Source organism: Onychostoma macrolepis, chromosome 09, assembly GCF_012432095.1.
Source record: "Onychostoma macrolepis isolate SWU-2019 chromosome 09, ASM1243209v1, whole genome shotgun sequence".
Lineage (NCBI taxonomy): Eukaryota > Metazoa > Chordata > Actinopteri > Cypriniformes > Cyprinidae > Onychostoma > Onychostoma macrolepis.
This window is the reverse complement of record NC_081163.1, coordinates 14,193,495-14,221,486: the sequence shown is the minus strand read 5'-3', so window position 1 is coordinate 14,221,486 and position 27,992 is coordinate 14,193,495. Positions and strand designations below refer to the sequence as shown.

Here is a 27,992-nt window from a genome sequence, read left to right as displayed (position 1 = left end):
TCACTCTAAATTTGTTCACCATAAATGAAAATCCATAACTTAAATACATACATACATAGATTAAAAAAAAAAGGTCTCTACTAACAAATTAAAACAAAACAAAACAAAATAAAATAAAACAATTACAAAAAAGTATGTTTGTGCCAAGAACATGAGATGCCAAATTTAATACTTAAGGTTAGCAGTTTTTTTTCAAATTGCATATGGATGCTTGCTCTAGAGATCTAGAAAAAAAGAGAGCAAAAATTTCAAAATTAAGTTATTATTCATAGTGTCCTCTGCTGCATTATTGATATGCATATGTAAACAGCTGGCGCAGGCTCTATTGGCTCAAACACCCAGAAATACTGGGCATCAGACAACACAGTTTTCAGTTACACTTTTAATAAGAGCACACGTCCTAAACATGTCTCCTCAGCAGCGAGTGATCCTGTCGAGGATGTGACCATCACTAGACGTTACCTCTCCTGGGACCTGTTGCCTTGATCACTTTCCATCACAGTGAGAGAAAAACACAGATCTCACAGGCTCCTAAAGGAGCACGTCTGGCTCTTCATTCTCAGTAGAGACCAGTGCTCCCCTGCAAAACAACAGGGAACAATGGGTATTTGTATTAGGCAACGTTGCCAGTTGAAATGTCTTGAGAGTGTGCCACGCTTCCAGCTTCCATGACATTAGTAGAAAACAGACGACAATATTAATACGAAATTAGGCATTAAAAATCAAATAATGAGCATTGACTGCTTTTCTTCCTCACATATGTTGGCAGGAGTGGAAATAATTACTGGATAAATCCTTCTAGCATTCATGTATATGTCTCTTCAGTGCTGGCAGTGTTTAGTGTAACAGTACAGGACAATTTTCTGTTTCACAGCACTGAACAAACGTCTACATTGGCCATCGTTAATGGCGTATGTTCCTGCAGTCGATGTTCATTTGCTTCTTGAAGTTCGCAGAAGGCTAGGAATAGATCATACACCACTCTTGATAATTAGACACCAACAGGTCCAATTGCGCAAGAGGGAATTTTTGCACATGGGCATCATCTGTGGGGAAAGGAGCTTACCAAACACGCTTTCTGCTAATGATGCCTGGCTTTGCCCGCTCCCTTCTGAGTTTCCCTGGAGCTAATTTACTGGAACATCGCCACCGTTGAGACTTTTTCAGGCTTTCGGTCCCTTTGCATACAGATTCTCAAGACACTGATAAGGAAGGAAAGCAACTTATGTATGTCAAGCAGAAAGAAAAATGCAACCTTTCCAGGTCACATCATCAGAGAAGATGATTCATCCTATAATCTGACTCATCCTACAACAGGCACAAATTAGGAGTTTATAATTACGGCAAGCATAATACGTTCTTGATCATTAATATTACATCGGAACATAATGATAATGACAGAATGCAGAGAAAGCTTGCTTTTAAGTCTGCCAGTTTAACAGCCCTATGCTAAAAAAGGCCATACACCATCCCAGAGCAAATCCAATTCCTGAAATGTTGCTCTGTCATAGCTCTGGAGATTTAAAGAAGCTCTCAGTCATAAATCTTTTAAGCATTAACTTAACTTTGTTTCAGATTTTCCTTCTGAAATTCCATATAAGAAACTAAAATAGACACAAATAAGTCAATTGCTGACATATAGTAAGAGTAGAGAGATAAATAATGTAGATCACATGGCTCAGATAATTTGGTCTTGGAAACTGAAATCTCTGGCTTTTGATTGATGATTTTGATATCTTGGCAAATTTGAGGGAAATTGAGATATTATTGACATCTGAATCATGAGATTGCTAAAGCCTATTTGTCAGGAGAAAGTCTTTCAGTCTCACTGCTTTCTGAGAGAAGCAACTGAGAAACTGACGAGAACTCATTTGTGATTTATTTATTTATTCATTCATTCAATGTTCAATTTTCAATTTATTTATAAAGCACATTTAAAATAACTTTAGTTATTTACCAAAATGCTGTACATAAAACAAAAACCTAATTACAACATTTAAAAAATACACAGACCTAATCGCTGCAATTAGTATTGCATAGGCTTAAATATAACAGTAAAATCCATATAACCTTAAAACACCCAATCACCTATCATTAAAAGCATGGGAGAAAAGATTAGTTTTTAACAGACATTTAATTTCAGACACTGTAGAAGCAGTTCTGATAGATAGAGGCAGAGTGTTCCATAATTTGGGACCAGCAACAGAGAATGCTCCCCTGCATTTTAGTCTTGTTCTGGGAACCCACATCATATGTGTAGTCTGAGAGCTCAGTGATCTGACAGGATTGTGGACAGTAAGCAACTCTGAAAGATATTGAGGAGCAAGACAATTTACAGCCTTGTACACAAAAAGCTAAATTTTAAACTCAATACGGTACTGCAGCGGTAACCAGTGCAGTGAGCGTAAAAGCAAATGGTGAGCAATGCCCGTGAGCAAGCAGGCAGCCGCATTTTGAACCAACTGAAGTCGATGTATATGTAGATGAGACTGGCAAGCCATAATAAAGCGAGTTACAATAATCGAGTCACGAGGATATGAAAGCATGTACGACAGTGTCAAAACTCTTCCTGCTCAGGAAGGGTTTAACCTTCGCTAACCTATGAAGAATCTATTTTTAGCATCATGGATTTTATATGGGGTAAGAGAGCCCAAACCGATAGTGCTCAAGTCAGTTTGGCCATTTGATCCGTACAGAACAACCTGTGTTTTATCATTATTGAGATGTAAAAAGTTATTTGTAAGCCATGTTTTCAGCTCAAGGAGACAGGCAGGACATTCATTCAGTCATTCTTTTTTTTTTCAATACGGAATCCTCAAGAAAAGCTTGCTAATTTCACCTGACAGACAAGAAATTAAAAAATACAAATAAATAAAATAAAATAAAACATTTTATTTTTTTTTATTTTATTTAAACTAAAAAATCCCAAAACACTGCTCATATCTAGAAAGCAGAATATCAGAGAATTTGGTTCTTTTCACCAACAAGCAAAAACTTAGCAATGCACAGCAACAACGCAGAACACACTAGCAAACAGAATGGCATAGAAAGGCCCTGGCAACCTCCCACAGTATCTTGTGGAGGTGAGTTTTGCACTGGCAAGCAACAATCATATATATATATATATATATATATATATATATATATATTTTTTTTTTTTTTTTTCATATTTACCAAAATCTTGATCAAACATATTACAAAGAAAGTCTGTTTGTTACTATCTGATAACTATCAATCATACACACAAGGCATCATCTTAGAGCATCACAAATGTATGAATTTTTGGTACTGAATCAACTCTTCCTTTTAATAAATAAATAAATAAAAGTCAAACAGAATGAGGACTATCAGAAGTCTGACTGTCTCCTGAGAGTTTCACCATCTTGTAATCCTGCTCGCAGCAGTCTGGACAGAGTCATTACTCACCTAAGCTACAAATTAGACACGTAACATTTTATTGCCTGTGATTAAATCATGAAGCCATTTTCAAGGCAATAAACTCCGTCCTCAGTGGAGAATGAGTGACTAATACTAAAGGAAGTTGTCATACAGTAAAAAAACAGCCTAACATGTAGTGAGGCAACTCTGCCAGGCATTAATTTTCACAAAGAAGTGTGACAGTTAAAGTATCCCTATGCAAATCAGATAACTAATGTTTGAACAGTGAATTTGATATCAAACAAAAACGCTGTAATATCAAACACACAAATAAGTCTATGAAACTTTACAGCACATTTAAATTTTTCCTCAAGCATCTAGATTCCTGTTCAAATGCAAGTGATGTTGTGTTCTGTAGACCATCAAACCCTGATATGTTAACCACTCTCAATATTGTAACAGTTCATAAACCTGCACAAATATGACATTTCTGAAGAAAAGGCCAAGAGATTACTCACTGCTATCTAAATCAAAAGTCAAGAGAATTATTTGCACTTCCTTAATCATTATATGAACAATCACTGCTGCTTTAAGTGACAAACGGAGTACAGTTCAGCAGAGGTTATGTTTACATGAACCACGCCGATACAACAGAGGCAAGTAACTAAGCTACTGTTGTCAGGTTTTAAACTCTACTACTATAAAGGCATCATATTAACCTCTCTAAGCAATGGCTAATATTCTTGCTCTTTAAACAACTGTACAACTATAAGGTAAACAAACCAGCTAATCCAACAAAAAAATAAAATAATTAATAAATAAAAGTAATTCATGACTACTTTATGACTACTAATATATGAACTAATCTACTTACAGATGTAGTTATTTTCAATGGAAAATTATGTAACTTCTTGGAGATGAAGTCACTACAGAATTTATTTTTGTTAGTTAAATGGATATCACAAAAATGACATAAAAATCATATAAAGTGGTTTCAATCATATCTCTCAGAACATACCCAATTTGTCTATTCTGGAGCAAATAGATCACAGACTGTCCCATTATGACAGGGTGTCCCTCGGGGATCAGTGTTGGGTCCTATTCTTTTTAGTATTTATTTGTTGCCTCTTAGACAGATTATTCGGAAGTATGGTATGGACTATTACTGCTATGCAGATGATACCCAGATTTATATTAGTACTCAACCTGATGTTACACTCACACTTGAAACTTTATCTGCTTGTTTATTGGAAATAAAGGCTTGGATGAGACAGAACTTTCTTAAATTAAACTATTCTAAAACTGAGATTTTATTAATTGGCACTCCAGCTTCTGTTATTAAATGTAATACAGTCAAACTGACAGTGGATGACAGCCTGATCTCCCCTTCTGAGCAGGTGTGGAGCTTGGTTGTTACTTTTGATGCACAGCTGAGTTTTAATACTCGTTTTAGAAATATTACAAAATTAGCTTTTTATCATCTGCGGAGCATTGCACGCACAAGACCCTTTCTCTCTATGCCTGATGCTGAGAGGCTTATTCACGCCTTTATAACATCTAGGCTTGATTCTTGCAACTCACTTTTTGCAGGTCTATCGGCAAATTTAATTAAGAGGCTGCAGCATATACATAACTCTGCAGCTTGTGTATTGACCTACATGTCATCACATGGACACATTACCCCCGTACATTTTCAACTACACTGTCTTCCAGTACAATCGTGTATTGATTTTAAAGTTCTTGTTTTAACTTATAAAGCAGTACATGGGCTGGCACCAGAATGTATTTGTAACTTGGTTACACCATCCACACCTGCTCGGTCTCTCCACTCTGCTGACTCTCTCACGCTTTTTCAACCCCGTTATGAACTTAAAACTATGGGAGGGAGGTCCTTTTCTTGTACTGCTCCAAGGCTGTTGAAATCACTGCCTTCTTTGATTAGGAATGCTCCATCTCTTGATTGTTTTAAGAGATTACTTAAAAAGTATCTTTTTAGTGAGGTCTTTAAGTTATAATTATCATTATTTTTACTATTTTATTGTTATGTTTTTACCATGTTGTAGCACTTTGAGTGTAAGAAAGGTGCATATATATATATATATATATATATATATATATATATATGTTTGTGTGTGTGTTAAAATTATATATTATGATTTTGACCAGAAATAATCTACTTACATTCACCCACATCTTCAGATGAATGTCAAATGACAAAGGGAGTGGAAGCTGGGACAATCTCCACTCTCACTGTCCTTGAGATAAAAAAAACAAAACAAAAAAAATCACATAGCATTAGCCTATACTTGCATATGAGATCTGCACTACCTCTTAAAAGGTTACACAATATTAAAAGGTTGCTTAAATACTGTTGGGATCACACAGTATATTAGACGGTTTCCAGCTTTTCCACGCATGCTGCTCTGCTAAAACAACAGAGTCCTGCAGGACACAGAATATTCATATCGGACAAGGACACTATATAGGCCAGCCTTTAAATGGGTGAAGGTGCCCTCTCAATGGAGCTGCTGGCTTTAACTTCTTAGGAAAGTTTTGATAGCAGGCAAGAGGCAGGCAGAAGCATTTAGGAAAAGAAATGTTCATCAAACTGAATGAATGGGTCCCATTCACAGTGGCTGTCTCTGAGAGTATCATTTCATAAATGCAGACCAGCAAAGCTGCACTTTCTTTCTGAATGGCTGCCATGGCAACAACCACATGACTGGCTCAAAACTCAAGCTGAACTCCCATCTCTGTTCATTGTAGATTCTGGTGCAGGTGGATTCAGGCTATAGCGAAGCAAAGTAATGCAACATCAAGCTTACCAACCCGTTTTGCCCTGTGTTAATAAATATCTGCAATACAGATGGGACAAAAACTGCTATGAGATGCACAAGAACAAGGTAAAATGGCATGTGGCTGGTTTAGGACAGTACAATATAAATATGTTTTGGATTATTCAGTGGTATTATCTGAGGTTTCGTGGTGTTTCATGTTGTTACCATGCTTACCATGAAGTGCTTCTTTGTAAAATGTTATAAAATTATTTGGTAGGGTTTTCGTTATATTAAAAACTACAGCATAAACTGTTATCATATGCATAATATTTCAAGGTAAAATCCGCAAAACCAACTATCAACACAACTCCACCGAAAACCTATAACCATCTTCTTGTCAAACTGAAGAAACGACAGGTAGGAAAGCTGAACTACCACCAGATGTCGACATTTCCACCGTTTAACTGTCAAAAACGGAAAGCTCCTTAATATTTAGTAAAAAAAAAAATGAGAAAACATTCTCTCGTCTATCATAACCAGCTTGAAGAAGAACGGGTTTCGAGAATCAAAAGAGAAAATCACATGCTTCTCGACAAAATGTCCCATATAATGCAGACCAGCGGGGGAGTTGACTGTAGAAATGACTATGTAAAGAAAAGGTATAATATATACAGCAATATAATATTCAATAACTTCTATGATATTTAAACATTTAAATCGCACTTTACGGTTTCTGTTTTAGTCTTGGCTCAGAAAAAAGACAGCAGGAGCTGCTTCGCATCACTAAAGAGAATCAGCGTATCCTTCAGGGTTTGTCCACCTGCAGGCCCCGTTACAGCGCTCAGGTGTGGCACGAGCAGTGGCTCAAAAACCTTGAGCTCATGGACACCATCGGGAGATATCCGCGTCTGTACGCAGCACACGTGAGCAAATCATTACTAAAATGTACAGTAGAGCAGATATTTCCCATTTTGTCCGGTTAGACTCACGTAAGCATACGTAATATTTATTTGATACTTTTTGCCTATGCTTGTACTACTTATTTACACATACTGTATTCCTGCATACTTATACATTATGCATACTCTTGACTTGAGTTTTTTTCATATTATGTGTTATTAAAGGGATCCTCCTTGCCACCAATTTCAGCAGAGAGACATGGGAAGGTAGAGAACAAGAAAACTGCAAGAAATGATCATGAACGGTCTACTAACATAAGGGATGAGAGAAAGGAATGTGATGAGAAGACAAAATCTGAACACAAAGTTACATCAGAAGAAGAAGAAGCCTAATTCATGCAAAATATGGAAGACTAGAAATATTCTTAGTGAATTCTAAGTGATGCCACTGCTGTGGTTAAGTACATAACGATTCAATGGTGAATCATAACCGCTAGGGGTCACTTTACAGTCAATGTTCTGAGTATGTACAACTAATTTAATCTTTTTGCTACTGTTTTTTTCTCTTTTATTTCTCATTTGCTGTTTGATGTTTTTTTACTCTAAATTTCGTGTTGTATTGTAATTTCGTTTTTATTATTAACCTCGTACAATATACACATCCCCTGTACAAATTTAAATCTAAATACAAGCATTAAACCAATTATGTCTGACATATAACCAGATATGACTATATGACTTGTCTAAATAAACAAATGAAACATTAAATTTTGACACTGTATCTACACATTCTGTGTGCTTATATATGAAGGTGGTTTGTGAATTCTTAAACTGTAGATTAGGAGCTTAATTAAATGTCTAAAATATTATAATGAGTATTTTAAAATGCCACGTGCACTGTTTTTATTTATTTATTTATTTATTTATTTTTATCGATTAGCCATGACTGACTTTGATTTCACGAGAAGCGCTGACCATAACGCTGCTCGAACTCTCTGTGATCGACTTACCAGGTCTGATCAAGTCACCGAACATCACAAGGGTGGAATTAACTGAAAATGTCTTTCGGTTAAATGAATTAAAGATTAATGACATCTCTAAACAACGAACATAGACATGGTGTAAAAAAGGCGACACAGGTACGTCTAACATTTATGTTATGCCGTGATAATATATGTATGTTGGTATTAGTTTATCAGACAGCTAACGTAGCTTTGCTAACTTTACTGGGGCCTTTAATAGATGAAACAGGAAATTTGACATTGCTGTCGAAAACTAACGTATGAGATAAATATATATTATTAGATAACCACAAGCAAAACTGAATGTGTCTAAATGATCAGCCTAACAGATTAAATGGATGCGATACTTTCAGATAACAACAGTCTACAGCAGCATCACTGCTTAAATGTGACATAGCTCAGTATTTATCTGTTTTTATTTGTTCTGTTGCGTTCTATTATGTGTTAATATATTCGCTAATGAGCATTTTGCAATAACGTTACGTTAAAATTATTATCAATGTTGTGTCTCATCCACTTCACACATGATCTGTAATGAATTCGCTAAAACAATAACACAGCGGAGCTCTTTTCTACCGTGTTTGTGATAATAATGTACATGTATGGTTAACAGTCGTAAAAGTAGCTGAACGTGTATGTGAGTAAAATAAATATAATAAACCGCCAGCGTAATGCGAGTTTACGTGTATTACTACGGCGAAGGCTTTGTTCCTGAATGTATTAGGCGGGTTCACGAATAGGCTTACTTGAGTGGGTGAAAGGCAGAGGTTGGCATGTTAACGAAGCCTACGAAGACAAAGGTTTGGCTCAGGAATATTAAGTGTGTTAGTTGATTGGACGGTCTTACCTGTAACGTCAGTATAAAATAGTTATTATTCATGAGCAGGCCTTCGCCATAGTACCGTTCTCTAGGAATCACATGACATTTGTGTTGTTTTCATTTTCCGGCCTTTTTGTGCCATTCCTCTATCCATATCACTTGGCCACTTACAGCTAGTTAGTCAAGTGCTGATCCTGTTTCTGAAATGAGTGGATAATAGATAATAAATGCTGTAACGTTAGTGATTGGTTATCACTTATCAATTTTTCTTAAATGCCAAAGTGAACTGATATCACATTGGCCAGAAGTTCTTTTGTTATAAAGGCAACTTCTCTTTTACAGTCTGCTTTGTGATCTGTTTTTTTGTTTTTTTTTGTAGTCTGATGATGATCACGTAGTATTTTGTAGTTAGGTTCACATTACATAGCTCACATGACTGACTTCTGCATTAACTTCAGTGCTTTAGCCTTGAGTTGCTGACCCAATAGTATCCAGTAGTATTAGACTCTTAGAGTACCAAACCAATGTTTATTTAGTATACACATATAATCAAACATACATTATTGTATTTGGAAATGGATTTTGGAAATTGTCCCTCAGGGGCAGTGACATGGCTGCTGAAGACAAGGCTTCGTCCTCGTCCTCTGCGATGGACTGGAGCTCCGAGCCGCCACTCTCTCCCACCAGTCCCTCCCATCTAACGCACTTCAAACCCCTGACCCCCGAACAGGACGAGCCGCCCCTGCGCTCTGCCTACAGCTCCTTCGTCAGTCTGTTCCGCTTCAGCAAAGGTGAAACAGATTTTTTTCACGCCATTGTGTCATAATCAACATCTGCACCTGGATTTCCTTTTTTGTATATCATGAATTTGGTTTCAAAGGTTCATCAAACAACAATTCATGGATATCATCCTCCATTAAACTGCTTTATGAAATTATGTGAATGTAGTCCTTTTTAATGGGTCGATAGCACTTATTTGGAAATTGGATGCATAGTACTTTGTATTCCTGATCGACTGTTTGGTTGCACATTTAAAGCATAAAAATTTGTAGCATTTTAATAACTTTAATAATTTTATTTCTGGAATAAAAGTACAAGGGTTACATGAAGTAGCCATTCTAGGGTCCCACTTTATATTAGGTGGCCTTAACTACTGTGTACTTACATTTAAATTAATCATTTGGTACAGTGCACTTATTGTGTACATACATGTTTTTACATTGTACTTATATTTTTAAAAATACCTATATGTAGTTACATCTGTAATCAATTTCTGTAATTACATTTATAATTACACTGTTGACCCTTAACCCACCCTTAAACGTACCCATACCACCAAACCTGTCCCTAACCTTACCCGTATCCCACCTCAATAGCAGCAAAAGTGTTTTGCAATACAATATGACCACAATAAGTACATTGTACTTATTTTTTAATGCAAGTATATAGTAGTTAAGGCCACCTAATATAAAGTGTGAACCATTGTAGTTTTAGAGAATGTGCTTTACTGAAAACTCCAGAAAGCCAGTGGTAGGAATTGTATTGAACAGTCAGTGGAGGGAAACAAACAGTCATGTGATTTTGCTCAAAATGTACCAAGAACACAGTGCCCATTCTGCAAGCTTTCATGTGTTTTTTTGTTGTTGTTTTTGTCCCTGTGTATAATATCAACAGAACATTCCTGCTGGAAGCGCTGCTGAACAAGAGTGAAAGTGGACCCATTAATATGAAATAATAATAAGTCATAAAGCTTTAAGAAATAATATTTAGGTGCATCCTGGCCACTTAGCGCATAGGAGTTTTACTCAGAACTGTTCATAGGGCTAAAAGGAATAGATGATCTCTATTAAAGTAATAGTTCACTTTACATTAAGGAATAAATGGCTTAATGTGAGGAAATGATGTGCCCTAAGAACACTGTAGAGGAGTGAAACTCCTACTGCATGTGCTCTAATTATGATATAGGTGATACTCTAGTGCATTTAACAAAAGTTCAACATTTGCATTTGTGTTGGACATTTGATGATTTTGTTTTGGTAATATATTTGATCTGGTCATTGGAGCTGAAGAAATACTCTGACATACTACAACAGAGAAATGTCAGGAATTCACATTTAGTTTCTTTGAAAATTATCATTGATGTATTGATTTACAGTTAATCAGTATGATAATCCATAAAATTTTAAATTCATTTTAAGTAATTTTTTTTTAGTGATCAACTCTCTAATCTCTCCCTTTCATTCCTTTTAGAAAAAACAGGTGCAAACATTGCACCAGCAAAAAAGCTTGCTAAACTTGGTAAGTCTAGATTTTGTACGGAAATAAAAGTATAGAAAAAAAAATAATAATTGGGGAAAAAATTATTTCAGGAAAAGAAGAAATGTCAACACAATGCAAATTCTTTCTTTAAATCAGCCAATCAGCACAAAATTTGAAATGTTCGACCTTTTGACGAAGACCGAGCTTTTCTGTTGGTTTTAATTGTTCAGAGGAAGGACGGCCTCCTTCAGTGACCGAGAAAAGTCAGTCGGCTTCATCATCACCGCAGGGGCCACGGCGCAACTGGGCAAGTCCCTCCCATTCCATGCATGGCTCCGAACCCCACAGGAAACATTCAGAACTTCTCAGAAGAACATCCACTGCTTCAGGTACAAAAACACAAGATTGCATATACAATTGTCTTTTTTCAGCTGTCCACAGTTATCATCTAGGTTTTTACTGTCTTTTTTGTTTTTTTTACATTGTATCTGTTGTTCTATAGAAGAGAATGCTAAAATCATTAGTTTTTTCCGTAGACAAAACCATTGTTCTGTATTCCTCAAAACATGCTCTTGCTAGAGTTAGAAAGGCCAATCCTATAAGTGGTCTCTTTGACTGATGACTAGTCACTGCAGCGTGGTTCTCACAGGGTTTATCATTGAAGATAACAGTGATTCGAAGGCTAGACTCTGCCCTCATATGATCCATACCACTCTCAGGAGGGCCACTGGACATTTACTATTACTGAAAATACAGGCAACGGTTTAGTAAATCCAAGAAACAGTTTTTGATTGGCTGTAAACCTGGAAAACTACATTCTGGAGTTATGACTATAATTCAAGTGGTTAACAAGTATTGTGAACCATCACTCTTTATTTGGAAATTGCAAGATGATTTCAAGATGACTAGAAGCTGAATATCTTGTGAGTGCTGATTGAGTTTTATGATAAAATACTGCATATGCAGAAATCTTTTAGGCTAAAGTTGTTGTATGTTCCTTTTTGTTCACAGTGGACTGGGAAGGTGAGAATTCTTTATTTTATTTCATATGTATGAAGTCAGTTTCATATAGACCTAAAATCTGCTTCAATTCATCAACACCAAGTTGAATTTTGTGTGTATACTGCAAAAAAAAAAAAAAAAAAATCTTTATCAGTATTTTGTTTTGTTTTAGAAATAAAATTCCTTAAATAAGAAGATACAATTTCTTGAGAAACAAATATACTAAGATTTGTTTTCAGAGAATATATCTTTAATTACAGTAGGTTATTTTTTCTTAACACACTGCCAAATAGCTTTGTCTTATTTTAAACAACCCCAACCAAAAAACCACTGGCAAATTTGTTGAGGTAAACATGTTTAGACATGCTTACTGGAAAGATATACAGAAATACTGATTAAGAAAATGAATTTTGCAGCATGTAGTTTTAAATTAATCACATTTGTTGTATGTGAAAGAATGCATCAACGGTTTGAGCTGAACATTTTGGTTATGAGCTTTAGTTGTTGGTCTTAGTAATTTCACATGCTTTATTCATTCATAGTCTGCTCATGAGAATCATAATCCCACAAAATTTCCTGAAAATCCTCGCTGACCTATGGCTGCTGACATAAGCAGTCATTGACAGGATAAAGACTGCTAGTGGATATTTGACTCCAGACTTTGATTTTAAATGAGCTTGTGTGTCATGCATTTTCACCTGTATGTTGTACTTTAGAGTAAGTATAACATTTTGTTTTGTATTTGACTGGGGCTTTTTTGTTTCTTTGCATTTATAGAGGGTCGACGGAAATCAGAAGCTCCTCTGGGCAGCCACGATCCCCGAACAGCTGTCCAGCTACGCACAGCCCTCAAGAGACTCAAGGAGATCATGGAAGGGAAAAGTCAGGTATTGATTTCCAGTGAACTAGCTGTATCTGTATAAAGTATTTTTTTTTGCATGTTTATACAGATGACCCTAAGCTTATAGACAAAAGAGCCTACCCACATTCTCCAGAATACATCACAGAGTACAAAAGTGGTGGGTTGCAGTGGATTGTAACAGATATTAATCATGTTTTTATGTTCCAGGACAGTGATCTGAAACAGTACTGGATGCCGGACAGCCAGTGTAAGGAGTGCTATGACTGCAACGAGAAATTCACAACCTTTCGACGCCGTCACCATTGTCGACTCTGCGGTCAAATCTTCTGCAGCCGATGCTGCAACCAGGAAATTCCTGGCAAGTTCATGGGCTATACGGGTGAGTGTTGTTGTGGTGTTCACTGTGGGGAGCGAGGGTCTCATTCTGACCGCTGGTTTGTGGACATAGCCTCTTTGAAGAGGCTTTCGACAAGAAGATGAGCAGCTATTTCAGATTAAAGAGTAAGACTACCTCTAGCATGCAGCGTGTGTTTGCGGTGGTTTGACATTTTTGCGTTATGATTTAAATGGGTTGTAGAGTGACTTTTGAACTTTGTGGACTAACTGGTTTGATTTTGAAAAAGGTAAGAATTTATGTGTGTGCACTTTGACCTTTTAGGAGGAATCAGTACCTACCTAAAAAGCAACATTTTTCTTCAGTATTAATTTTGCAGATATTGTATGCTGTAAACTCATCTGAACTATTCTGATTGTGACGTTCAGTTAGACTACATTATCTGAGAAACTGTTACTTTGGTTATTCTTATATTGAGGTTGGTTTTGGACCCCTTTTCAGGGTACACTAGTTCAAACTGCTCTCTGCCAGAGATCTTGGTTGTCCAACTTCTCTAATCTTGTCTCTTTCGGCATTTTTCCCCCATTTTGCAGGTGATTTACGGGCTTGTACATACTGTCGTAAGATAGCATTGAGCTACGCTCACTCAGCTGACTCGAGCTCCATCGGAGAAGATCTCAGCGCCCTGTCAGACTCGCCCTGCTCTGTGTGTGTTCTGGAGCCCACCGAACCACGCACACCTGTGGGGGGCCGCAAAGCCAGCCGGAACATCTTCCTGGAAGAGGACCTGGCCTGGCAAAGGTGAAACACTGAGAGAATTAGAAAAGGGGAGGGGCATAAGACATATGACTATCTATTCCATTGTTTCTACTCACTTTACCTTATCCCTCTGGTGTTTCTCTGCTCTGTTTTAACTCTGCTTTCTTTACCATGATCATTGCTCTCGCTGTTTATCTTTCACTTGAGGATTGGCCCTTACATTTCCATCTAGTCAAGTAGCTGCCTGAGGATTTAGGCTTTTTCTTCTGTTCCTCATCTAAAGCATAGAAACAAAATTTGTTGTTAACAAATAACATGGGATGTACAAGGAAAAGTGTACAATTTAGATGTTGTTTCTTTGATGTTTATATCCATTAAAATAGTTTGCTGTTAAAATTGTTTTAAATGGAGTAAAGCGTGTTGCTGGGTAAATCTCATGAATCCTCTCATAAAGATTTTTGGGGTTATATTTCACCCTAAAAAGTCATACATTTTTAAAAATGTAAAATTTTGAGAAAACAATTGGAATTGCAAAAACTAACGAAAACTGTTTAATGCTTAACGCATGAAAGTAATGTTACAAAACAAAAACTCACTGTCCTAAAAAGTTAAATTTTCTTTATGCAAAATGTAATTTGGTAACACTTTATTTTAAGGTGTCCTTGTTACACCTTACTTGTACTTACTATTATAATAACAATTAATTATGCAAAATTACATGCAAGTAACCCTAATCCTAACCCTAACTATATAGTAAGTACATGTAGTTAATAAATATTACACAGTACTTAAATGTATAATTACACTGTAACAAGGGCAGCTTAAAATAAAATGTAACCTGTAATTTATTTTTATTTTTGGAGTAAAATATGATCTGGACATGTTTTCTTGGGATTCACCTTGCTAGAGTTGTGTACTGGCAGACAGTATTTAGACAGGGTGGACACCTATATTGTTTTTTCATATGTTGTAGTCACACCTCCATGCTGTGTATGTTTTTATTGTACTGTAGTCAGTGTTTACTCATTTATGAATTATTATTGCACCAAGCTTTTTAATCCGACAGTAAATCATTCCAATTTGTTTTTGCATTCAGGACGGAATTTCCCCCTTGACATACCAAATTACGTAAAACAGTCACAGGATTACTGTAATGCAAATGAACTTTAATTCCCTCTGCTCGCCGATATTCAATCAGCTGGCTCCTTCTGCTCTTGTGTTGTGAGTCTGTCTCAATGCTCATCTTTTCTCCTTTCTCTCTCCATGCATAGAAAAAATTCCATTGGGATGAGGAAGAAGTGAGTTTTAGTGTTACTTTTGTTTTGCATGAACTCCTAGTGAAGACATGCTGCTGCTCTTAAGTGTGACTCTGTTTTATGCATAGCTTGAGTGTCATTTATTTATGTAGTATTTCACAGGGAAATGGTTAAGCTGTTGCTGAGGTTTATTTGTGTGTATATGTGTGATTACTCTAGTCATCAGGAATCTCAGAACAGTGGTCTCAGTTCCAGACTTACAGCAGTCCAGGAGGATATGGGCAAGTCACCAGCCAGAAAAAGGTGTTTATATTGTGTGATATTTTTGTTCATTTCAACACTTATTTTTATAGACTATTAATACAATATTTTATTTAATGCGTTAAGGTCAGCTAGTGTGACCAACCTGTCCTTGGACCGTTCCGGCTCATCCATGGTTCCTGCTTACGAGAGTTCAGTTAGCCCACAGAGCAGCCGGGCCCAATCCAAGATTGACCACAGTGAAGAGGAGAGAAAGATCCTTCTGGTAACAACTGTCTTTTACAGGTTCCTCCTCAACTTTACTTCACTTTCGAGTTGGTATTATAACAGCTGGTTATCTTGTAGGATTCTTCTCAACTTAAAGATCTATGGAAGAAAATTTGCCACAACAGTACAGGAATGGAGTTCCAGGACCATCGGTACTGGCTGCGCACTTACCCCAACTGCATTGTGGGTAAAGAGCTGGTCAACTGGCTCTTACGAAATGGCACTATTTCAACTAGGTAAGAACCAATAAAACTGGTTTTGACAGATGTATTTCCGGTTCATTACAACTTCAAGCATGGTCAGATGCTTAATTGTATGCTATTAAATTGTTTTATTTCCTCTTGGTTCTTCCAACACAGAGCTCAGGCCATAGCTATTGGACAGGCTTTGGTAGATGGCCGCTGGCTTGACTGTGTCACTCATCATGATCAAATCTTCCGTGATGAGTATGCCCTGTATCGCCCCCTCCAGGTGAGAAGAAGTATTGTGTGGCAGGTTTATATTTGGACAGTTGTTTAACTCTTGTGCATTTGTTGGGATATTTTTGTCTTTTTCATTTTGGCTGTGTTTGGGATAGTTCACCCCAAAATAAAATAAAAAATCTGTCATCATTTACTCTCCCTCATGTTTTTCCAAACCTGTACGAGACAAGAAAAGAAGATATTCTGAAGAATGTTGGTAAACAAACAGTTGACAGTTGTCATTGACTTCCATAGCATTTTTTCTAACATTGCAACATCTTCAAAAAAGAGTTAGACTTAAGACCTTGAGAACAAAATTGTTCCCATTGAAACCCATTAAAGCAATGATAAAAGGCCAATTGAATTGAATTGAAATACAGTAATTTGATTGTAATAGTGTGGATGTATTGGTATGGATGTCAGTGTGGTTTGTTTGTAATAATCCAGAAAAAAAAATCTTCTTTACTAAACATTAACTGGGTTTTAAAGGGTTAAAATGCTGAAAATGAATGAATTTTTGGTAGTTACAGGACTGATGTTGGTAAAAGATCTGAAAAAGAGTGAAAGTGGAAAAAATAATGATTCTGACTTGACTTGTGTATTGTGAAGAGAACTATACAAAACCAAACTGGTTTTGATTTTATCATCTTTTAGTCATCACATTACTATTGTGTGTGTTTGAATTTCAGAGCACAGAGTTCTCAGAAACCCCTTCTCCAGACAGTGAAAGTGTGAATTCCTTGGAGGGACACTCTGAACCTTCATGGTTTAAAGACATCAAGTTTGACGACAGTGACACTGAGCAACTAGCTGATGACAATGATTATGTTACACCGAGTAAGTATCTCAAAAATGTTAGCACCCTATAGCAGTCAGTATGTCTTTGCCTCACCAACTTGCTGGCCCCCTCTCACAATTTTTCAGATTCGGCCAGCCCCAGCAAAAGAACGTCCGTCAGCAGTTTCCACTCTGCAGTGGACAGTGACTCAGCCGCCTCCATCAACATAAACGTGGAGCAGGACAATGTCAATTTCCACATCAAGAAGCAGGCCAAGTACCCACATGTGCCTCCTTACCCAGCCGAGCAAAAAAGTATGGAGCCCCATGACCCCTTCACCCCAGAAACCGACATCCATGCACCAAGTGAGGAGAGGCGGAGAGGCCCATTGGCCATCCTGGTTTGCCTCAGTCTGCTTCAAAAGCAGCACTAACTCACTGGCTCTGTTCCAAACCCTAGTGAGCTGCATCACTCTACATAGGCAGGTACCTAGTTAACTGCAAAGAAACCTCAACGATGACTTATTAGAGGTGCAGCAATTTAATATTCAGGGTCAAAGAGTAGGTTTAAAATGTGCAAAAAAGTCTTGATTTACAATTTAAGTTATGAACTGTTTAATTGCCCAATAGGGGGCAAAAAAAAATAAAAATACATAAAATGATTAAAAAAGTATAACATAACCTCTTTAATAAGCACAAACTTAATTGTATTTATTATTAATTTTAACTGTTTTTAAACAAATTCTAACTCTGATTTAAAAAAAAAATCTGGTGTATGCATTCTGGGATTGCTTTATGCTTGAAGAATACATGTGCCACTGCCTTAGACTGAAGCTAAAATGAGGCATCTTATGAGACAGCCTAACTTTACTGCTTTATATTTGTAGCAGGCTTTGCGTCAGGGCATGGTGTTGATGTCTGTAAATCTTACCTGCTGTAGGTAGGCAGCTCACTATGGTTTGGAACAGAACCAATGTCTTGCTGATCTCAGACTCACCATTCAATACTAGTCCGACCCTCCAAACTATAATTAACAATTGAAGTAACAGCCCTAACTATGGCATATAGTCCAGCATGATTGATTTTTTCCTTCCCAATCTCACATGGTTTCCCTTCCCAGTACAACATTTCATATTAATACATTTCCAGTTTGTCATACTACCTCATAAGCATGGCTTGCTGCTACGTCATGCGTGCCTCACAGTTGCAAAGCAGTAACACTGACTTCCACTTCCTCAAAATTACTGTTGAAGCTAATTCACTGTCATGTACCAGACTGTGGCATGGTTTTATAGCAGCATTTACTCTAATTAATATTTATTTTCTATATAAATCAGTGTACTCTGATGTCTAGACCTAGCTGTTCTGTCTCACATGCACTCTCTCTCTCTACGTCAGTGGAAATGCTGCTTTCTGAAGATGGAGGTCAGCATATATCCATCAGTGATGCCTTCATTAAAGGTAATTGTTTCTCGCATCCTTTATTGTAGTTTGTTACAATACTTCCATTCAAAAGTTTGGAATCATTAAGACATGTATGGTTTTGAAAGTTGAAGCTTAAAGTTTAATTTGAAATTTCAAATAAATCTAAAACTGGTGAGTAAAAGCAAAAGGACAGAATGATCAAAAGAACCTAAAGATGGTAACCGATTATAAAAGAGTATTATGAATAGATAAATCAAAATTTGATCTGTTGTGGAAAGCATTTGATCATAAGGTCTGTCAGAAATTCCCTACAAGCAAATCACACCTATGGGAAGTGCAACAGAAAGCATGGGATGAAAATTATTTTCATAAACTGACTGCTTAGGCATAAGTTCTGCAAAGTAGTCATTGCTGCAAGTGGAGGATTTTTCAATGAACAGAGAGTTTGAAGAACAGCATTAAGTAGATTAGTCATTTGTTATAATAAATGTCTTTACTTTGTTTCTCTTTTGTAAGTCGCTTTGGATAAAAGTGTCTGCTAAATGCATACATGTATATGTACTTTTTGTCAATTTAATGTGTCCTTGGTGAGTAAAAATAATAATTTATTTTAAAAAATGGTACGTGTGCATGACCTATTGTCTCACCAATGCTAATGGGTTTTTCCTCTGTAGAGTCTCTGTTTAACCGGAGAGTTGAGGAGAAAGCTAAAGAGATGCTCTTCACACCTCTCGGCTGGCATCACAGCTCTCTGGACCAGCTGCGGGAAGAGAACGGGGAAAAGAAAGCGATGGAGCGTTTACTGTAAGATATCAGAGGATTGCTATTTTTAAAGCACAAGATGTCATTTTTGGGTTGGTTACTTCTATTAATGTGCAAATAGGAGCAAAATACTTTAAAAAGAAAGTGTGGGCGAAAAATGTAATAATGACACGGTATCATTAAAATACTATAAATATAGTTCAGTGTCTACTTTATGGTCACACGAGCATCACATATAAATCACATGTTTAATGATTTTAGGGACTTTTGGAAGCACACATCATGATTAATGCTTCCTCTTCAGGTCTGCTAATCACAGCCACATGATGGCGCTGCTGCAGCAGCTGCTGTACAGCGAATCACTGTCTCTCTCCTGGCGTGACATTATTGTGCCTGTGGTGAGGCAGGTTGTGCAGACGGTGCGACCGGATGTGCGCAGCTGTGATGATGACATGGATATTCGTCAGTTTGTCCACATCAAGAAGGTGAGGAACACAAATGGACGCAAAATCGATGAATCTAGTTCTACCAGACAAATGTCTAATATTTGCTTTTTCGTAGATTCCAGGTGGAAAGAAGTTTGACTCTGCTGTAGTGAACGGCTTTGTTTGCACAAAGAATATTGCACACAAAAAGGTTTGTATTGATTGAACATTATGCCACAGAAGGTCATGTAATATTTGGTGCTAACAGTGCTGGGACTTTCTCAACAGATGAACCCTTACATCAAAAACCCCAAGATCCTTCTCCTCAAATGCTCCATTGAGTATCTATACAGAGAAGAGACCAAGTTCACTTGCATTGACCCAATTGTGTTACAGGTAACGGTCACTAACCCCTACATGATCTCTGTAAATGTGATTTGCAAATTATCTTCAGAGAATACGCCAAAAATACAAAAATCTGAGAAATCATTTAATTTGCAATTTGTGCTTTCCAGGAGCATGAGTTTCTGAAGAACTATGTTCAGAGGATTGCAGACGTCCGACCAAACCTGGTTCTGGTGGAGAAGACTGTGTCCCGTATCGCTCAGGACATGCTACTGGAACACGGCATTAGCCTTGTGATTAATGTCAAACCTGTTAGTACCTTCTCCGAGATGTCGTTTATATAATATTAATCTCTTCAAAAATGTACTCCACACATAGCTGCCCATTGATAATGCCATAATCAGAATGTGAATGTTTCTGTTAATATCTCTCTCTAATCAACACAGCAAGTCCTGGACCGTGTGAGTCGAATGACTCAGGGAGATTTAGTCATTTCAATGGATCAGCTTCTTACAAAACCTCGTCTGGGTACCTGCCACAAGTTTTACCTGCATTCCTTCCAGCTGCCAAATAGTGAGTCTTTATTTCTTATGCATGTCAGGTTTAACTCCCTTTTCATTTTGATAAAATGTTGTTCTTTTTAGAGATGCAATTAATCAATATTATATTGGTTATTAATTTTTCAGTATTTGTTGATATTGGATGTTTAACTGTGCATGCTCATTTTTCTTTTAGATTACTTTTGTCATCATCTAATGCTCTAAACTGAATGTTGATTGTTAAAAATAATTTAATGGCATTGTTCAGTGCAATCTTTAACAAATTTGGCATATTCTTTTGTCATTTGTTTTTACTGGTAATTTTAAAAAGATTTGTAAGATTCACTTGATCCTTTTTGTTTCCAGATGAAATGAAGTCCCTTATGTTTTTTGATGGGTGTCCTCCTCAGCTGGGCTGCACTATCAAGCTCCGTGGTGCTTCAGAGTATGAGCTGGCACGGGTGAAAGAGATCATCATTTTTATGGTGTGTGTGGCATACCACTCACAGCTGGAGATCTCTTTCCTCATGGATGAGTTTGCTATGCCTCCTAGCCTGGCTGAGAGTTCCTCTTTCCCATGTCTCCTGGAAAGCACCACTTTGGAGGAAGAGGAAGATGATGGTTCTACACTGGGGGATGACAACCTCACGCTTCTTCCAGAAGGAGACTTTGAGCCAGGGCTTCAGGAGTTTATCAAAGCCCACAGTAGACAGCCTTCCATCTCAGAATCTTCTCATAAAGATGGAGAAAGCCCCAGAATAAATAAAAATGGTTCAGTTGCTTCCTTCTCTGGAGGAGAGGAAGAGATTATAAAGACCTCCACACCCCTTTCATCCGTCACTTCCAGCCTTCCCCAGCCGCTGTCACCACCTTTCCTTATTTCAGACTTAAAAGAGATGTCACAGGAAGTAATTAAAGCGCCAAGTGAGTATGAGAAGAACAAAGAGATGGAGGAGACTCTGGTCCATCAGGACAGCACAAGCTCTGAGACCTCCCTTCCACCAACCCGGCTCTTTAGGGATCCCTTACAGGATGACACAGGCCTGTTTGTGACCGAACATGTAGCTTCTTCAGATGACCGCCTCAAATCCATCTCAGCTTTGTTTAAACAGGAGCTAAAAGACATTATCCTCTGCATTTCACCCTTTATTACCTTTCGAGAGCCGTACCTGCTCACGGCTGCTGGACTGCGTTGTCCTAGCCGGGATTATTTCCCAGAACAGGTTTACCTCTCACCTCTCTTGAATAAGGACTCGAAAGAGCTGGACGGACGCCGCAAGAGGCAGCTGCTGAAAGAGTCTGGCCCGAGTTCTAGCAGCCTGACCAACGGTACTGTGTCGCACCAAAGGACCATCCAGATTTTGCCCTGTCACAAACTCACAGGTGCTCGTATAATAGAGCTTCTAGGCAGCAGTCAGGAGCTGGCACGCATGCTGGCTGACTATCGTGCCCAGGGGGGGCGCATTCGGCAAAGAGAAGGAATGCAATTTCGTGAAACCCCGCCCACAAAGACGCCAATAAAGTCAGACAGTGAAGAAGATAAAGGGGCAGGACTGAACGAAATGACCTGGGCTAATAAGGTGAGGGTTTCTTGTCCGCTAGTATGTTTATTCTGTTACTTTATTCCACATTCTGAATAGTGAACCACTTTTAGTGATTAGGTTGCACAATAGGGCCTGAAATGCTTTAAAAAATCTATTGTTTTTAGTCAGTGAAATAGAGTGCTTAACCTTAATAAAAAGTCATACTCAAACTATTTATCATATAAGGTGTATTTTTATTATATAAGGTGTATTATCTTTTCAATTTATGAAGGTTGCTGTTTTTGCAACTTTTTCCCCAAAAATTAAATGCTGAACCTTGATTTGTGTTATTGATTTTATTTATTTATTATATTTGTTTGCATTAAACATGGGTTGCAAATAACAGAGCTGGAAATTTAGCTAACATTTAGCTGCTACTCATTAGAGGCTAACAAAAATATTTCCTATAAATTGCAGAAAAACATATTTGTTTTAAAATAATAATTAAAAAGACTTTTTACTACAATTAATTGTTTTTATGTTTCAGTTGGACTGTTTAAATCCTGTCAACCATCAGAGGCTCTGTGTGCTGTTCAGTAGCTCATCAGCACAGTCTAATAATGCCCCAAACCCCTGCGTCAGTCCATGGTAAACTCTCAGCTCACTTGCATTGTCTTACTAATTTAAGATGTATTAACGATGTATGACGAAGCATGTTACTGACTATATTTTCAATATGCAAACAGGGAGGTCTAGGTTTTTATTGTATCTGCTATGTGTTTATAGGATTGTAACAATGGAGTTTTATGGAAAGAATGACTTGACTCTTGGCGTATTTCTGGAGAGATACTGTTTTAGGTAATATATTAAACCAGTCATCTATTTTTGTTTCTTATGTTTGTCATAGTACCAATATTTTAGTAGTCAATTCAAGTGAAATTTCATGATTACTGATAGCAGTTCCAATAGTACAGCAAAAAAATGTATTTGCTCTTTAACACACACCTTTATTTAAATTTGTCATATTTGTTGTTTTATATGGGTGTGATTCAGACCCTCTTACCAGTGCCCCAGCATGTATTGTGAGACCCCCATGGTTCACCACATCCGGCGCTTTGTCCACGGTAACGGCTGTGTCCAGATTGTTCTGAAAGAACTGGACTCGCCTGTACCCGGATATCAGCACACAATCCTCAACTACTCTTGGTGCCGTATCTGTAAACAGGTAACACAGGGAGCATTTGGATTTTAAAAATAACAGAACTAATGTAGAGTATATTGTACTGTAGTATGATTGATGTGAATTATTACTGTTTTGTTTCAGGTGACTCCTGTAGTCCCTTTGTCTAATGACTCCTGGTCCATGTCCTTCGCCAAGTATCTAGAGCTCCGATTCTATGGTCACCAGTACACCCGCCGGGCCAATGCAGAGCCTTGTGGCCACTCCATCCATAAAGATTATCACCAGTACTTCTCCTACAACCAGATGGTGGCTTCATTCAGGTGTGCATCTTCACAATATAGATCCCTTTATATTCGAATATGCAGAATATGAGTACCTTAGTACATTTTTATAAACTTTTAATTCAAATGGGTTCATGCTCTTCTGTCATCTGCAGCTACATCCCAGTGAGGCTATTCGAGATCTGTCTGCCTCCTCAAAAAATCATCATCAGGAACCAGGGTCCATCTAAAGCCAACTTGCAGCAGGACCTCAAAGACTTCTCCCAGAAGTAAGATTCCCTTCTGGACGTCTCTTACCCAGCCTCATAAACCTCCTCCAGATAACAGCTAAATTAATTCATTCTCCATCGTTTGTAGGGTGGCTCAGGTGTACCTGGCCATAGATGACCGTCTCACCTCTCTAAAAACTGACACCTTCAGCAAGACCAGGGAAGAAAAAATGGAGGACATGTTTGCACAAAAAGATGTGGGTTTCTTATTTGTGTAAATAAATTTCATTCAGAGTACTGACCAATGTCCAGCTACTTTAATTGAATATTTTTTGTTCTTAGATGGAGGAATCAGAGCTTCGCAGCTGGATAGAGAAGCTACAAGTGCGTATGCAGACCAGCGCAATGGACTCGCCACAACAACAACAGGCTGTTCTGGAGTCAGTGGTGGTCAAAAAGCAGGGTTTGTGTGAGACCCTGCAGTCCTGGAACAACAGGTGAGGACTGTATTCATAGAGCCATAGAGAATGAAACTAAACATCTGCCATCAGAATATCAGAACTTTTCTTTTATCTCCAGACTTCAGGACTTGTTCCAGCAAGAAAAAGGCAGGAAACGCTTATCTGTTCCTCCCAGCCCTGGCAGACACAGACAAGCTGCATCAGATGAGAGCAAGGTCAGTCATTTATTTAGCAAATCACCAAGTAGTTTGTTCAAGTAAGCCACCTCCTGGACTTTAAATAAGCATCTACTACATACTTTTGATCATTTTTATTTGATTTTTGTTTCATAGACTAGTGCTTTGGAGTCCTCTCCTCGTAACCCATCCCCTGTGGTCCCAAATGGAGAGAAAGGTGAGTTTATTGGCCCTTTATTCATCTTGAAAAAGTTGCTCTTGATTGTTGCACACAGTCGCCTCACAGACTTTTCTCACAGAGGACCGTCATCTGAACACGTTTCCATCAAGTTCAGGATCCTCATCATTACTACAGTTACCGTCTCCGGCTGAACAAGCTTCAGACATCATCACGAGCGGACCATCTTTTCCTGATCAGGACTCTGTCAGCATCCCAGACGGTAAACTTACTTTAGACACTTCCTTGTGTTTGGAATCACACATAATCATCCCACCTGACTTACTCTCTCTTAATCTCTCTACTTCTTTTACCGTTTAGACATGTTTGATGGACACTTACTTGGTTCCAATGACAGTCAAGTAAAGGAAAAGTCCACCATGAAAACCATCCTTGCCAACCTGTTACCCGGCAATAGCTACAATCCCATCCCTTTCCCTTTGTAAGGCTGTTATGATATTATGAATACTAAAAAGCAAACTAATGATTTTCTTTCTCAATCTGATAAAGGTCTTTTTTTTTTTTTTGGTATGTTAGCGACCCAGACAAGCACTATTTGATGTATGAGCACGAGAGAGTTCCTATAGCCGTGTGTGAGAGGGAGCCCAGCTCCATCATTGCCTTTGCGCTCAGGTACAGTTTTTTGTACATGTATAACAAAAAATTTGATCTGGAAATTTTGTTTTTTCAGTATTTATGTATTTATTCTGAAATGGCTTAAAAGGCTTATTTTAGTATTTATTTTTTATATATGTTTATTTATAGTGTTGTTGTTGAATCAGAAGAACCATCATTTCAACGATATATAAATTTTTTCAAATTAGATTCAGTAAATCAGTCTTATGAACCAGTTCATTTAAGCGGACAGTTTGAAAGAACTGATTGCTGCATATGAATCAAACTTCTCAGCAATTTAAAAAGACACTGTTATAATTTCCACCATTCAGCTGTAAAGAGTATAAAACTGCCCTTGAAGAGCTTACAAAGACAACAGTAAAGACGGGAGGTGATGACATATCTCAGGCCATTAGGTACATCAAGCACTCATTTCCCTCATCGGCCATATTGTCTCTGTGTATACTGGTAAAACAGCAAGCTGATTTCATCTTTTCTGCCATATAATAGTTCTGGAGAGAACAGAGCAAAGAACAGCCCAGCCAAACCTAGTGACGGCAGCACATCACAGCTGAGCCGCAGTAGCGTTGATGCTGACCCACTCAGTAAACCTGACCACACTATACCACCCACTTACAAATAGCATTTATAATTTGTTCTGATATGGAATTTCTTATGAAACTAAATGTTTATGGGATATCTTTTGCAGAGGAGCCTGAAAGTGGAGACAAACAGAAGAAGCAGACAGGAAACCCACACATCGAGCTTCGTAAGTATCAGCCTCAAATAGCAGAATGAAACATTGATTATATTTAGGTAAATATTATTGACCCTCTGACATCAAGTAATTGTGGGTTACAAATTAACCACTGTCAGTTTTTTATCTTTTCAAAGTTTTCAAATATATTTTAGAACTAAATTAGCTATTTAATAATAATAATAATAATAGGTATACATATAAATAAGAACATAAATAATAAATCTGAAAATCATACTTACAATGCAGAGTTCTCAGACGCAAATGCCAAGTTCTACTGCCGAATCTACTACGCGGAAGAGTTCCATAAAATGCGGGAAGAGATTATGGAGAGCTCGGAGGATGATTTTGTGCGATCGCTCTCCCACTGTGTCAACTGGCAAGCTCGTGGCGGGAAGTCTGGTGCCGTTTTCTATGCTACTGAAGGTACGACCATGCAAGATCCTTTACGAAATGTTTTTTTTTTTTTCATTAAGGTAGTTGTTTTTATTAAGTGAAGACTTCTAGGTTGTTGGATGTATTTTGCTAAACATGCTGTTTCTCTTCAGATGATCGGTTTATTCTGAAACAGATGCCCAGATTAGAGGTCCAGTCCTTCTTAGACTTTGCACCCCACTACTTTACTTATATCACAGGAGCAGTTCAGCAAAAAGTAAGGAAATACATACCTTGTAGGGCTCTCTGAGGCAGCATTTTTGGTCTGTTTCAGGTTTTTCCTCTCTAAACTGGTCTTGTATCTGTTTAACAGCGCCCCACAGCACTTGCTAAGATTCTGGGAGTGTTCCGTATCGGCTACAAGAACTCCCAGAACAACACAGAAAAGAAACTGGACCTGTTGGTGATGGAAAACCTCTTCTATGGGCGAAAGATGGCACAGGTACATTTCTTGAAGTTGGTGTTTCAGAAATACTGTTCAGTTTGGGAATTTTTATTTTCATATTCTGTTACGTGGTCCTGTTTCCTGTGTTTGTGCAGATGTTTGACCTGAAGGGATCTCTGAGAAACAGGAATGTGAAGACGGATCATGGAAAGGAGAGCTGTGAGGTGGTGCTTCTGGATGAGAACCTCCTGAAACTGGTGCATGACAATCCCCTTTATATTCGCTCACACTGCAAGGCCATTCTGCGTGCCGCCATCCTCAGTGACGCCCACTTCCTGTCCAGCCACCTCATCATTGATTATTCCCTGCTGGTGGGCCGTGACGATGCCACGGATGAACTAGTTGTGGGCATCATAGGTGAGAAAATCTTATCTGTTATTTTAAAATCCATATTGGACTTTTCTTATAGTGATTGTTGAAACTCTTGTATATTTGAAGATTATATCCGGACTTTCACATGGGATAAAAAGCTGGAGATGGTGGTCAAATCTACTGGGATTCTTGGAGGTCAAGGTACAGTTATACCTTCCTAAAACATTCATAGCTATGATATTCTCAGAAGCTGAAACTCTGACCTCTTGTTTAAACCCATGTCTCATCATCTTTTCTTCCTGACAGGTAAAATGCCCACGGTGGTGTCCCCAGAGCTGTATCGATCACGTTTCTGTGAGGCCATGGACAAATATTTCCTCATGGTCCCTGATCACTGGACAGGTCTTGGTCTCAACTGCTGATGGACAACAAGGGAACATCACAGCTTGAAAGGGATATGCTGCTCTCTCATGTACTTTGCAGTGATTTAATGGAAGACCCACTGTAGCGAACCCTCCATTATCTGCAGTGCTGTCTGAAGCTGGGTGTTTTTTGATGTTTTGTGCACAAATTGACCAAAAGTGATGTGCTAAGACCCATTTCCAGAAAATCCACTGAACTTTTAGAACCCTGTTATGCAGTAGTGTTTGTTTGTAACCTATTAACTGTGGATGATGTAAAAGTTTATAAATGTACAGAGATATGTAATTAAAGATCATTAATACTGGTAAAAGTGTCAGTTTTACGA

General features: G+C 37.9%; 2 protein-coding genes and 1 long non-coding RNA gene across 14 annotated transcripts; 2 read left to right on the top strand and 1 right to left on the bottom strand.

Annotated features, from left to right (window-relative positions):
• LOC131547026 (uncharacterized) lies at positions 1–8,979 on the bottom strand. The gene is made up of 4 exons (XR_009272828.1): positions 8,924–8,979; positions 5,560–5,633; positions 1,067–1,202; positions 1–580 (listed from the first exon to the last, which is right to left on the bottom strand). It is a non-coding gene; the product is annotated as an uncharacterized LOC131547026 (long non-coding RNA).
• Positions 6,157–7,826, top strand: cfap97d2 (CFAP97 domain containing 2). Of its 2 annotated transcripts, none has more exons than XM_058787265.1 (5): positions 6,157–6,281; positions 6,492–6,572; positions 6,696–6,814; positions 6,898–7,078; positions 7,280–7,826. In XM_058787265.1, exons 1-5 carry the CDS (start codon positions 6,186–6,188, stop codon positions 7,445–7,447), a joined length of 645 nt encoding a protein of 214 aa, XP_058643248.1. In that variant the 5' UTR covers positions 6,157–6,185; the 3' UTR covers positions 7,448–7,826. The 2 variants fall into 2 exon arrangements, with proteins under 2 accessions (XP_058643248.1, XP_058643249.1); XM_058787266.1 differs by having other exon boundaries at positions 6,898–7,144; positions 7,280–7,416.
• On the top strand, positions 8,056–27,977 carry pikfyve (phosphoinositide kinase, FYVE finger containing). Of its 11 annotated transcripts, none has more exons than XM_058787255.1 (44): positions 8,056–8,193; positions 9,497–9,687; positions 11,147–11,194; positions 11,386–11,544; positions 12,167–12,178; positions 12,935–13,044; positions 13,227–13,377; positions 13,947–14,154; positions 15,384–15,410; positions 15,588–15,671; positions 15,756–15,894; positions 15,975–16,132; positions 16,256–16,367; positions 17,047–17,194; positions 17,282–17,500; positions 18,533–18,595; positions 19,234–19,363; positions 19,626–19,806; positions 19,883–19,957; positions 20,035–20,142; positions 20,262–20,402; positions 20,538–20,664; positions 20,997–22,210; positions 22,701–22,801; positions 22,940–23,011; positions 23,207–23,378; positions 23,478–23,656; positions 23,773–23,886; positions 23,975–24,083; positions 24,169–24,323; positions 24,406–24,502; positions 24,620–24,680; positions 24,763–24,903; positions 25,002–25,122; positions 25,218–25,313; positions 25,628–25,711; positions 25,806–25,900; positions 26,005–26,064; positions 26,302–26,478; positions 26,601–26,704; positions 26,801–26,929; positions 27,028–27,289; positions 27,371–27,445; positions 27,551–27,977. In XM_058787255.1, the coding sequence occupies exons 2-44, from the start codon at positions 9,507–9,509 to the stop codon at positions 27,664–27,666; spliced, it is 6,315 nt and encodes a 2,104-aa protein (XP_058643238.1). In that variant the 5' UTR covers positions 8,056–8,193; positions 9,497–9,506; the 3' UTR covers positions 27,667–27,977. The 11 variants fall into 11 exon arrangements, with proteins under 11 accessions (XP_058643238.1, XP_058643240.1, XP_058643236.1 ...); XM_058787257.1 differs by having other exon boundaries at positions 13,227–13,398; positions 17,282–17,449; XM_058787253.1 differs by having other exon boundaries at positions 13,227–13,398.
• Positions 27,978–27,992: the final 15 nt, after the last annotated feature.

Excerpts from the sequence above, each read along its gene's own strand:
- cfap97d2 (XM_058787265.1), top strand. The coding sequence starts at position 6,186 with ATGCAACATCAAGCTTACCAACCCGTTTTGCCCTGTGTTAATAAATAT. Across the intron at positions 6,573-6,695 it reads TCAAACTGAAGAAACGACAG|CTTGAAGAAGAACGGGTTTC; the intron begins GTAGGAAAGCTG and ends TATCATAACCAG. Across the intron at positions 6,815-6,897 it reads AATGACTATGTAAAGAAAAG|TCTTGGCTCAGAAAAAAGAC; the intron begins GTATAATATATA and ends TTTCTGTTTTAG.
- pikfyve (XM_058787253.1), top strand. The coding sequence starts at position 9,507 with ATGGCTGCTGAAGACAAGGCTTCGTCCTCGTCCTCTGCGATGGACTGG. Across the intron at positions 13,399-13,946 it reads CAAGTTCATGGGCTATACGG|GTGATTTACGGGCTTGTACA; the intron begins GTGAGTGTTGTT and ends CCCATTTTGCAG. Across the intron at positions 25,123-25,217 it reads AATCCCATCCCTTTCCCTTT|CGACCCAGACAAGCACTATT; the intron begins GTAAGGCTGTTA and ends TTGGTATGTTAG.